General features: G+C 41.2%; 1 protein-coding gene across 1 annotated transcript; it reads right to left on the bottom strand.

Moving 5' to 3' along the window:
* Positions 1 to 729: 729 nt before the first annotated feature.
* On the bottom strand, positions 730 to 3,052 carry CSTF2T (cleavage stimulation factor subunit 2 tau variant). Its single transcript, XM_004369895.3, has one exon. The coding sequence runs from the start codon at positions 3,000 to 3,002 to the stop codon at positions 1,146 to 1,148; it is 1,857 nt and encodes a 618-aa protein (XP_004369952.1). The 5' UTR covers positions 3,003 to 3,052; the 3' UTR covers positions 730 to 1,145.
* Between the last annotated feature and the right edge of the window lie 9,715 nt (positions 3,053 to 12,767).

Raw genomic sequence — 12,767 nt, 5'->3', positions numbered from 1 at the left:
GTATATGGAAGCTAGTTACCAGGAAACTGAAGCCTTCAACTTTTTATGAAAAGCCCAATGCTGTGTCTAACTACTCCAGATCAACTGGTCTCTAGGCACAGAATTTGGGAAGGATGTAAGAGACTTACTCAGATTGATATTTAGGGCTCAAAAACTGTTGAGAAATAGGAGAGTCTAATCAGAGCAGACCTAAGTAACCTGGCAAGAACTACCCCAGCAAAATCATCTCTCAGGACCAGGTCAGAATAGTGTGGGTCTCTGATGCGCGGAATAAGTAAAGCAACATCAAACCAGTGCATTCCTTGATTTTTCAGGTAACATCACTTTAGAAAAAACAATTCCAATACCATAAGTTTAGACTTAACCTGTTAGCAATAACATTTCAAAATAATTCCAAAACACTAAAACAATGCTTAACATAATACAGCATCCAATTGCCCCCAAAACAGAATTTCATATTTTAAATGGATTACCAAAAAATATATGTATAATTTTAAGGAAATTTATTTTATTATAGCGAAAAAACCAAACCCATTGCCGTTGAGCCCATTCTGACTCATAGCGACCTTACAGGACAGAGCAGAACTGCCCCATAGGGTTTTCAAGGCTGTAAATCTTTACGGAAGCAGACTGCCACATCTTTCTCCCGCAGAGCAGCTGGTGGGTTCGAACCGCTGACCTTTCAGTTAGCAGCCTAGAACTGTAACCACTAAGACACCAGGGCTCCTCTTATTATATAACCAAAAAACCTTAAATTATCTTAGCACATTACCATTTTAACAGGTAAGCCTTTAGGGTTTTTTGTTTTCACATAGTTCCACCCAATATTTTAAAATGGAGTTAACGTATTGGAGACATTTTTCATATTGCTGCACATTCTTTGTAATCTTACTTGGTATAATACAATCATGTTATTTTTGTGTTTACGGTAACTTAACATGAACAGACCCACTCCCTCTTCCCCTATCCCCCATTTAAAAAAAGAAAAAAGCAAAAGAGAAAGAAAAAAACAAGAAACAAGATTACGCTCTAGGGGGGAAACTTTTATCATTTAAGTATGGGGATGCAGAAGTCAGCTTTTTGCACCCATTCACCATGCTACAAAATTAACTTTGAGACAACTGCCAAGTATTTTCTAAAACCTTTCAAGAAGCGCCAGTGGACTTCTGGATTTGTTCCTTTAAAATCAGGATACTTTGCCTTTGCTCAGGAGGCAGCATGGCAATCTGATCCGCAGTCAGCTGAAGAACCTGCATGATCAAAGCTGCTTTTTCTTGATCCTGTGGAGTTACTTGGCTCTGCCCAGGACTAAAACTGCTAGGTTGGCCTCCACCTTGCTTGCCTGCCCCCTGCATGCCTCCTCCTTGCATTCCTGCTCCCTGCACGCCCGCCCCTTGCATACCTGCTCCCTGCATGCCTGTCCCTTGTATGCCTCCTCCTTGCATTCCTGCCCCCTGCATGCCTGCTCCTTGTATGCCTGATCCCTGCATGCCAGCTCCAGGATTTCCTACCCCTGAAATGCTTGGGACCTGTCTGGGTCCCTGAGGCCCACCTGCCCCCATATTAATGGGACCAGGACCCTGGAGACCACTTGTCATAGGGCCTCTTGAAGTCGGGCCAGGGCCCCTTATCTCCATTCCTCTTGCATCCATGCCCCTAGCTTCCATTCCTCTGGCTTCCATTGCACAGGTCTCCATTCCTCTTCTCTCCATTACTCGTGCTTCTAAGACCTCAGTTTCCATGGCTCGAGTATCCACCCCTCGAGAATCTCTACTACCTCTACCGTCCATGGGTAGACCCCTTTGATCCATCATGGGTCCTCTGGGTTCTCCAATTAGTAGCCTGGGATCTGCTATTGGCGCACCCCTCATATCATGTGAGGAAGGGCCACGGCTCTCATGACCAGAGGCATGGTGCATGGGAGGACCCTGATGGGGTGGGCCCATGTAACCTCTGGGCTCTACTTCCCCAGTGACTGAAAGCAAAGTCCCTCCACGTGGGTCATTTGGAGCATCTCCTAACAGTCCTCGAGGAGGTAGGCCAGCAGCAGTCATGGGTCCACGAGGTATAGGAGCTCTGGGATCTGTCATTTGCACTTGTCCTCGCTCTAAAGGCACTGGGCCAACTCCTGGCATTCCAACTTGGGGCTGCATTCCTCCTCCAGGAGTTAAGGAACCAGGACCAGGAATAGAAGCTGGGATTGGCCCCGGGGCTGGAATTCCACCCTGGATAGGAGTCTGCATCAGAGGAGGAATGTCCTTCACAGGTCTTCTAGCCAAATGCTGAGGCTGAGGGGCTGGTGGATTCTGCTGGTTCAACAGAACATTGGGTCCTGGGCAGAGCCCAGGGCCAGGGCCAGGGCCAGGACCGGAGACAGAGACAGATTGAGATTTGCCTGGGATAAGCGGCGTGACATGTATCTTGCGATGCAGAATTTTCAGAGCAATCTCTGGATCCATTATTCTCATCACCACTTGTGCCTGCAACAGCGCGTAAGCCAGCTGCGGGTTTTGCAGTAACATGTTTCGAGCTTCCTGGTGACTATTTTGGACACAGAGCTTCATCTGCTTCATCAACTCAAACATCTGTTCTGGAGGGAGGCTGGCAACTGCTCTGGTTATTGATTCAGGGGCATCTTCCGGATCGATGGGGTCCCCGTAGGGTGAGTCAATGATGGGCGCTGCAGGCCCTAGACTCTTTAGCTCCTCCTTATTTTTTTCACTGGCAGCATTGTCCACCCGAAGCGCTCTCCCGCTGAACTCCCGCCCATTAAGGTTCCGCATGGCACTAAGCGCGGTCTCCTGGTCTTGATACTCGCAGAAGCCATAACCTTTAGGTTTTCCCGTCTCTCTATCGTATACCAGCCGGAAACTGACAACGGAACCAACCTCAGAGAAAATGTCCTTTAGCTGCTCCTCAGTTGCCTCATACGGAATGTTCCCCACGAACACGGAACGCAGTGATCGATCCATTGCCGGGTCTCTCACCGCCAAACTCGACATAATTCTGGCCGTTCACACAGAGAATAGCGGATTCTTCTGCGAGCCGTCCTCCTGTGAACCACACTTCCGGCGAGCAACGGAAACAGCTCTCAAAGTCCGGGCAGAAACCTCACTGTGCACTTAAGACGTTCCGCTCGTCCGCAAAAGGCGCTCTTCTGTGTTGCACTAATTTAGTTAATGCCTTTCCGCCCTTGGTCCTTCGTGTTTCTACTTATTACTGAAACGCATGATTCCGTTCCCGTCTCTTATCCTGTAGATTTTCCATGGCGCCCCTCCTCCCATCACCACAGGCTTAGTGTGAGTTGACCACAGTAAAGATGGCCGCAGAGACTACCTTATGGTAACCTGGAGAGACCGCCTCCCTTGACGTCAAGGGCGGTTATGATTCCGTTCGACGGGCGGGGAACCGCTAACCGAAAGCCGCGTAAGGCAACGTCGGCTTCGTTTGGATATAACTATTTTCATATAACCGTTTCTGCTTACCGTAGGGTATTTGTTATATTTAAAAATCACATTCCAGATTACGAGGAAAAAGTGTAGTCGTTCCAAAGCACATTTCAGATTTACTCCTTAAATTACTTAAGTAATAGTTGCTTAGGAAAATAACTGCACAGAAATATAAACAACTCGTGTGTCGGCCCTCCTCCTCCCCCATCCTGTTGCTTCGAATAACAGCTGTTAACGGGTGACTGGTTTTTCCAGATTTTTCTCTGCACACGGGCAGTGGACATGCTATTCATAGTTTTAAATATATAACACTCGTATATACTAATTGATATGATTAATAACAGTTCTATGGCTGCAGAGTATTGAGTGATAAATTTATTCAACCATTATATTGATGGGCATTTAGATTGGTTCTTTTTTTTTTTTTTTTAATTATTATTAAACTGATGCAATGAGTTCACCACCTCTGCTATAAAGGGGAAAACAGCTGATTTTGTAGGTAGTGTAGTTTTGTAAAGGAGCTGCTGACTGAAAGAAGGTGGCTCAAAGCCATCAACTGCTCTGTGGGAGAAAGATGTGGCAGTCTCTTTCTGTAAAGATTTACAGCCTTGAAAACCCTATGGGACTGTTGGGACTGCTATGAGTAGGAATGGACTCAGTGGCAAAGAGTTTGGGTTTTGGATTAGTTTTGTAGGCAGAAGTTGAAACACATGTTGAGTGTGGGGTTCTGTTCCCATTTAACAGACGATACAACTGATGGTGGAAAAGGTTAAACTGAAACTTGCAAAGGACTAGGTAAATTGTCCAAGGTAAGGAAGCCAGTAAAAGGCAATCGTCTGGCCTAGCTCTTGAGCTGTGCTGCCCCATATGGTAGCCGCTAGTCACATACAGCTATTGAATACTTGAAATGTGGCTAGCGTGAGCGAGGAACTGAAGTTTTTAATTTTTTTTTTTTAACAAATGTAGAAACTGATACTCCGCTCGGCTATTGGAAAACTTTTAAGTATGTTTGGAACAGCTTGGGGGTGTGAGTACTTCTGCATTGATAAATTGTATGAAATCTAAGTATAAATTAAGGATTTCCAATGGAACTTCAATGGTCTAATTGAAATGTGCTATCTGTGTAAAACACATGCAAGATTTTGAACACTAAGTACCAAAAAAAGGTCAAAATATCTCACTAGTAACTTTTTTAAAATAGTTTTCATGTTGAAATAATGTTTTGATATATTGGGTAAAATGAAATATATTTTTAACGTTCGTATCACTCGTTTCATTTTAGTTTTTTAAACATGGCTGCTAGAAAGTTTGAAATTACATACGGGGATTACATTATGTCTGTTGTAATCCAGTGAGGGTGGGTTCTACCCAGTGCCACCACTCGAGTCAATTGAGAGACACCAGACCTTTGAGAAAGTAGACTTTATTGCAAGCTGGTCAAGCAAGGAGCTTGGAGACTAAGTCTCAAATCAAGCTCCCTGAGGTTGGGGATTCTAGGGCAGTTATAGGGTTCAGGTTAGGGAATTTCTGCATAATTCAGGAAGTTTCTGGGAATAGGCGGGCAATTTCAGGAACTAATGGGTGCAGTGTGGGGTGCAATATGGCGACTGGGGGCATATGTTTTGGGGAGGTATGATGCGTGAAGTTTATCTAAGGATAGCTTTGCAGCTTATTGCTCATGTCTGAATGGAGGGGGGTGGCTGTTGGTGAGTAGTGAAGCAGCCTTGAGCAGAGAAACAGTAAAAGGACCTCGGCCTATAACACAGAAATGCCTTATCAGGAACTCACTGGTGGGTGGGTGGGAGGAGGGGGAACAGTTTAACCCTTTCGATTACACTGTGGACAGCGCTGCTCCAGTAACCCAAGTCTTAACTCCTAGGCAGAGAAACCCTTCCTTCTAAATATGCCTTTTGAGGGAATTATGAAACTAAGTTTCAGCAGGTACTGGGTTATGTATCTGAATAGATATGATGAGTATGCTGGTTTAACCACAAAACCAAGCATTGCCATTTACCCCCTAAAGGCTCTGTTGTTATTGTTAGTTACCTTGAGTAGTCTTTCAGTCTTGCAACCTTATGTATAGCAGAAAGAAAAGTTTTAGTAGTTCTTTAAAACAGGCTTGGCTATAGATAGTCTCCCAAGATGGGGGGCAATTTATACTGCAAGCAGCCCTGAGAACTGGTGCCTTTCAGTTTGAAACTCTGCTGAGAAATTTGCATTTCTAACAAGTTCCCGGGTGATGCTAATGTTGCTAGTTAGGCACCAACTCTGAGAACCACTAGTAGATCAGTGATTCTCAAAAATTATTATACGTAAGAATCACCTAGGGATCTTGTTAAACTGTAGATTTTGATTCAGTATGCCTGGGGTAGAAATGCAAATTCTCAGCAGAAGATCAAACCGGAACAAACCGGTTTGAAGCCCGGACTGCAAGTAATATGGGGTGTTTATATAAGCTAATAAAATCTTCCTGTTTCTTCTGGGAAACAGAATACCACCTACTAGTAATGTTTTGTGTGTGTTTGTGTGTGTGTGATTCTTTTATTCGGGGGCGAGAGAGAGGAAAGGAAAGGGAGAGAATTGAGGATGGTATCATTGAGGAAAACTTTAAAAAGGAGCCAATTAGTCTCTTTTCCATACATCCCTTTACAAAGAGAAGCCATGCCTTTTTACAGATATTCTGTCAAGGAATTTAGACATTGATTGTGTAATTACGTGTAGTAAATGTAGGGATCAGGAGGATGGTTAGAGAGTAGCAGAATAAATTGTATAGTTGATAGAAGGTTGCATACCTTAGTCTGATAGAGTTTTTTTTTTTTTTCTTTCTTAACTGCTCATGATACCGAAAAGTGAAACCAAACCTGTTGCTGTGGAGTGGATTCCTGACTCATAGTGACCGTGTAGGACAGAGTAGAACTGCCCTGGAGGATTTCCAAGGAGCAGCTAGTGGATTTGAACTACCAGCCTTTCTGTTTTCAGCCCAGCTCTTAACCACTGCACCAGCAGGGCTCTGCTGCTGATGAGGATAGTTTCTAAACCTGTGGTTCTGACACTTTAGCATTCATCAGAATCACTTGGAGCCAGGGTTTGTTAAATCAAATTGGTGGGCCTCACTCCTTTCCTTCCCAGTTTCTGATTCAGAAGGTGTGGAATGGGGCTGGGGAATTTACATTTCTAACAGGTTCTCAGGTGATGCTAATGCTACAGGTCTTAGAACCACAGTTTAAGAACCACTGGTCCATACAAAGGACTTGAAGTGTTTTTTTTTTCATTTGCATCAAACCAAACTAAATTTAGTACACTCCATTAAAAGTTATAAGGTCTGGGTGTTTGTTTTTTTTTTCAATCCATTAATTTATTATGCTGATCTAGTATAGCTAGGACATGCTGATCCCACACTGAAGATACCCTGGCCTCAAAGGATGGGTGAACACAGAGTAGCTGAGGAACTCAGGAAATAGACAAAAAGAGAGAAGCCATGACACTAAGGGTTTGCTTTTTGTTACAGAATTTCCATGTTCTCCTTAGTCCCCCTATTCCTAACTGGAAGAATGATGAGTGATGCTTTGATATGGACCCCCTCATAGAAGGCCCATGTGACTTAGCATATATCTGAATGCCTGGGACACATAAACTAATATATTTTTAACCAAGTGGCCCAGAATCACGAAGAGCTCTTAAAAACCAGTGTGCATTTCCTGGTGTCAGTACATACTTTTAATAGGTCTATCTTGGAAGCACATCCATTTTATACTCCTTTCTTTATTGCATGGCATATATTCTGAAGAAAAAATGTGCAAGGCATTTTGCATGCCCAGGTGTCTATTCTTTTAATAAACCAAGATATCAAATATACTAGGACTGATTTTTAAACACACCAGGGCATATATGCCCAAATCGGGGCTCTCTTTCAAACTACCGTATTTTTACACAAATAACTCGTACTTTCTAGGTTTGTTTGCTACCCATGCCCTCCCCAGGTACATTTGTAAGCTCACTGTGCTGATTTTTTTTTATAGCAACATGTAAAAAAAAAAAAAATTGGCATAGCGGCTCTTATGAAAATACCTCTCAGGGAGAGGGCATCGTTGGCGAACAAATGTAGAAGGTATGAGTTATTTTCGTAAAAACACCGTAATCAGCTTCAGATGCTATAAATATTAGTCACTGGTGCTGCCATTGTTCAAAATGATTTTTAAACTCCCATCCTGGAATTGCTTTGAGGCTCCGTTTATGTCATACTAGAAAATCAGTGGCTTAACTCAAAAGTATATCTTGTTTTCTACAAAGAACAGGGTTATGCAACTAAATAACCCAACTTTCTGATCAGACTTGGCAAAAAATGTGATGTTTAGATATTTTTTAAATATAAACCTTATACCAGAATATGAAGATACTGTAGAGTTTGCAGGTGTTTTAAAAAAAAGATTCACCATAGGTTAAGTAGACAAATTCTAAAGACAGGTTCTAAAATTATTTTATGTAGTGACAGGCATCTTTGAAATAAGTGTATATATAAGTCTTTCAAGACACTTTTTAAGTATACTCCTTCACAAAGTTTTCTCTAATCTTCCTTTCCTTCCTCTAGGCGGAAGTAATTTCATTTTCCTTTGGACATAAACCATTCTTTATCTGTACCTTTCTGATGATAGTAACTTTTCCACCTTTTAGTATGATTGTGATTTTCCTTCTAGACTAAAAAATCATTCAAGGAAAGAGCTAGATCCCCCTATATCAATTTTAAAAGTACCTTATATATATTCTTTCACTCCATAAATATTTATTGAACACAGTTCGAGGTGCTGTCAGTACAGCAGTAAAAAAGACATTCTACTAGTACAGATTGAGTAAGTACGGTGAAAGGATATAACCCTGATGCACACCTTTCCTGACTTAAAACTACGCTGAGCAAATAATCCCAGAAACTGGACTATATGAAGAAGAATGTGGCATCAGGATTGGAGGAAGACTCATTAACAACCTTGCTTGCTGAAAGTGAACAGAACTTGAAGCACTTACTGATAAAGATCAAAGACTACAGCCTTCAGTATGGATTACACCTTAACATAAAGAAAACAAAAATCCTCACAACTAGACCAATAAGCATACATCACGATAAACAGAGAAAATATTGAAGTTGTCAAGGGCTTTATTTTACTTAGATCCATAATTAACGCCCATGGAAGCAGCACTCAGGAAATCAAACAATGTATTGCATTGGGTAAATCTGCTAAAAAAGACCCCTTTAAAGTGTTAAAAAGCGAATATGTCACTTTGAGGACTAAGGTGCACCTGACCCAAGCCATGGTATTTTCAGTCGCTTCATATGCATGTGAAAGCCGAACAATGAGTAAGGAAGACTGAAGAAAAGCTGACGCCTTTGAATTATGGTGTTGGCGAAGAATATCGAATATACCATGGACTGGTAGAAGTACGAACAAATCTGTCTTGGAAGAAGTACAGCAAGAATGCTCCTTGGAAGCAAGGATGGCAAGACTTTGTCTCGTATACTTTGGACATGTTATCAGGAGGGACCAGTCCCTGGAGGAGGGCATCATGCTTGGTAAATTAGAGGGTCAGCGAAAAAGAGGAAGATTCTCAATGAGATGGATTGACACACTGGCTGCAACAATGGGCTCCAGCATAACAACAGTTGTGAAGATGGCACAGAAACCGGCAGTGTTTTGTTCTGTTGTACCTAGGGTCACTATGAGTCAGAAATGACTTGACAGCAGTTAACAACAACTAGTACAGAGCTTCTCAGAGTGTGGTCCCTGGATCTGTAGCATCAGTATAACCTGGAAACTTCTTAGAAATGTAAAAGTTTGAGCTCTATCCCATACCTACTGAATCAGAAACTCTTGATGATTATGATGCCCGAGATACTATGTTTTAACAAACCCTCAGATGATTCTGATGCAGGCTAAATGATGCAGAGCCACTGGACTAAAGGTGGTGAACAGTCATAGATGATAGATAGGTAGATACATAGATAGGTAGGTAGGTAGGCAGGCAGGCATGCAGGTAGCTAGACAGACAGACAAGGAGACAGACGAGACACACACTTTGTGTTCTTTACCACCTTTAGCACCTAGGATAAAGCTTAGCATGAGTTGCTTCTCATTATGTGTTTGTTGCATAAATGATAGGAAGTGACCTCAGAGTTTGCTAGCCCATGAATCACAGGTTTCCTCCTGTGGTGTTAAATAATATGCCTAAAATCAGAGAGGAGGCCTCCTGCTAGAAACTGTCATTTTACCGCCAGTTCAGGGATAGTTCTTCCGTGTTACTGTATGATGAAATACATTTGTAATGAAGTACATAGAGTCCCTGGGTAGTGCAAACAGTTAACGTGTTCAGCTGCTAACCAAAAAAGGTTGGTGGTTTGAGTCAATCCAGAGGTACCTCAGAAGAAAGGTATTGATCTACTTCTGAAACATCAGCCATTGAAAACCCTATGGAGCACAGTTCTACTCTGACACACATGGGACACACCATGAGTTGGAGTTGGCCTGACAGCAACTGGCTTAATGAAGTACATAGATGTGGAAGAGGATAAGATCTAGGTCATCAAGGATGGATTTCTGATGGAGATGAGATTTAAGGTATGGGTTATAATCTGGTTAGGTGTACAAAAGATAAGAATAATCCAGGAGCTAGGAATAGTCAAGACATGAAATTGGGACCTGATATTTTTGATGCCCACAGAGGAAACCAATAGTTTATGGGAAATATGATAAAAGATTGGTTTTGGTACAGATTATAAAAGATTTTGAACACCAGATTCATGAATCTAAATGATATGAGAGCCAGTAGGCTTTCTTCCTTCTTCCTGAAACATGAACATAGAATAGTAATGGCAGAGGCTTAAGAATACCAATCTTATCAGTTCCCTCACTGTGATATCTTTTACTTGGACCCTCCTTTTCAATCCCTCATAACATTTTAACCTAAATTGTGGCAGTTGCTTCCTACATTTAACATCCTGTATAATCTGGCTTTATTCTCAATAGCCCCTTCCCCCTTCATATATTTTCCTCTGGCTAATTGTACTTCTTACCTTTCATCCTACATGCTTTTCCACCTGCGAGTTTTTGCTCATAATAGTTTTTTTGCTTGGGGTGCCTTAATTTCCCTTGTCCTCTACTCCACATATCTAAACCCTTCTTGTCCTTCAAGGCTTATGTCAAAGATTTCCCTTTTAAAGAACAGTGTTGGCTTGGCACCCATTATCTTCTGTCTTGTATTAAAGGTATTAACATTCTTGTGTTATCACTTAAGCATTGAACCCATATCTTATTTATGTTTTTACAATGCCTAGTTCAAAGTTTTATATATTTCAAGCATTCAGTAAATATTTTTTAAATTAATGCATACGGGATCATCTTATAACAGATTATATATGCAAACCCAATGGTAATTTAGTGCTTTTAGCTTATGAATCTCTTTCCATTAAGTTTCCACATCTGGTCCTGACAACAATCATGCAAGGTACAATTTTATCCTTATTTTAAAGATGTAGAAACTCAGAGAACTATCATATAGAACTTTACCTAATGATAGATTCACTTAAATTATAAAAAAAAGTTAATAAAAGCTAAGTATGAGCACTTCATATGTTGGAAGCTCTTTGATAAATGCTTTATATAGTACAGTATTTTGTTTAATCCTTTCAACAGTCCTTGTGAGGCAGGTAGTCATTGTATCTCAGTTTATAGCTAAAGAAATGGAGGTGCGAAAAAGTTAACTAACTTGCCCATGGTTATATAGCTGTTAACTGGCAGAGCCAGGATTTGAACACAACACCATTCGACTTAAGAGATCAAGCTCTTAAATTATTGTTTCATTAAGTGAGTTGCCCAAGGATACATAACTAGTAAGTGGCAGAACAACAGCCTGAAACCAAGTCTCTTGATTTTAAACTTCCTATTTCACAATTAGTGGAGTAATAATAGGTTATTGAGGCCTGGGCACAGACTGCCTTGGCTTTTTTCCTGACTGTCTCTAAATGAAACTAATTGCAGTCACAACCAGTGCTGTGGCAACAGATGGACCGTAAGGTAAGAAGACTGAAGCATTTGAGAAAATGTTTCCTTTGTCAAGTTGCAGGGCTATAGTGAAACATCACGGAAAGATTTAAAAATCATCCAGTTAGATAGGTAATGAACTAATTTTCCATAAAATGAAAGAGAACACATTTCTCAAACTCAAAATAGAGTGGGCTATAACATTTCCCCAAAATTTTTGGCATATTTAATATAAGACAACATACAGGGGAATAAATAGTAAATTGTATTTAATTATATATGGGATTGGAAACCCTGGTGGCATAGTGGTTAAGAGCTAAGGCTGCTAACCAGAAGGTTGGCAGTTCAAATCCACCAGGTGCTCCTTGGAAACCCTATGGGGCAGTTCTACTCTGACCTGTAGAGTTGCTAAGAGTCGGAATCAACTCGACGGCAACAGGTTTACATATGGGACTAGTCACTTATTAGCAAGACTAAGATTACATGAATTTGGGACTGCTTGGAATATACTATTCCAGGAACAGAGGTTTGACAGAATAAAAATTCTCCCTAGGAGGGATTATATAGTCCAACTCCTCCATCTCCCCCCCGCCCTGCCTTTTTTTTTAATAAATGAAGAAAATGGTGCCCAGGGAAAACAAGGGACTTGAAGTAGGTTCAGATGCCCAGTTACTAGTGTAACTTGTAATAGAATCTAGATCTTCAAACATTTCTGTCCAGACTATGCTCTCAGCATTTCTGAGAGGCAGTAGAGTGAAAGGCTAAGAGCACAGACTTCAGTAGGAAAGACTTAGATTAGCCACCTAATTTGACAAGTAACTATGTGGACTTTGACAAATTACATAACCTGTTTCCGCTTCCATTTATGCATCTTTTAAATGAGAATAATAGCACCTGTACTCTAGGATCATTCTGTGGAATACATGTTATGTTTATTTTTATCATTATTTTATTTGATAATCATTGATCAACATTTTTGTATAGAATTAATAATACTAGTAGTGGTGGTGGTAGTAGTAGTAGATGAACAGCACTTTAAGTGGAAGGAGACCCTAGTTTTAGTCTAATGCTGTTTGTTTTGGGATCTAGAGCTTCATTTTTATCATCATAAGGGTTGAACTGGATGGACTGAGACGGAAATTTTCCAACATGGAGGCACTATCTCACAACAGGAATGGAGGGATCAACATGCATTCCCAGGAAGCAAAAGATCAGGATATAAACAATTTGATCCTAGGAAGAATGTATATAATCCTTGTTGGCTGGTGCCACTCACCTAGGGAGTAAAGCT

The sequence above is a fragment of the Trichechus manatus genome, unplaced genomic scaffold (genome assembly GCF_000243295.1).
Source record: "Trichechus manatus latirostris isolate Lorelei unplaced genomic scaffold, TriManLat1.0 scaffold00007, whole genome shotgun sequence".
Lineage (NCBI taxonomy): Eukaryota > Metazoa > Chordata > Mammalia > Sirenia > Trichechidae > Trichechus > Trichechus manatus.
The sequence above is the reverse complement of the archived record's forward strand: the minus strand, read 5'-3'. Positions and strand labels throughout refer to the sequence as shown.

Excerpts from the sequence above, each read along its gene's own strand:
- CSTF2T (XM_004369895.3), bottom strand. The coding sequence starts at position 3,002 with ATGTCGAGTTTGGCGGTGAGAGACCCGGCAATGGATCGATCACTGCGT.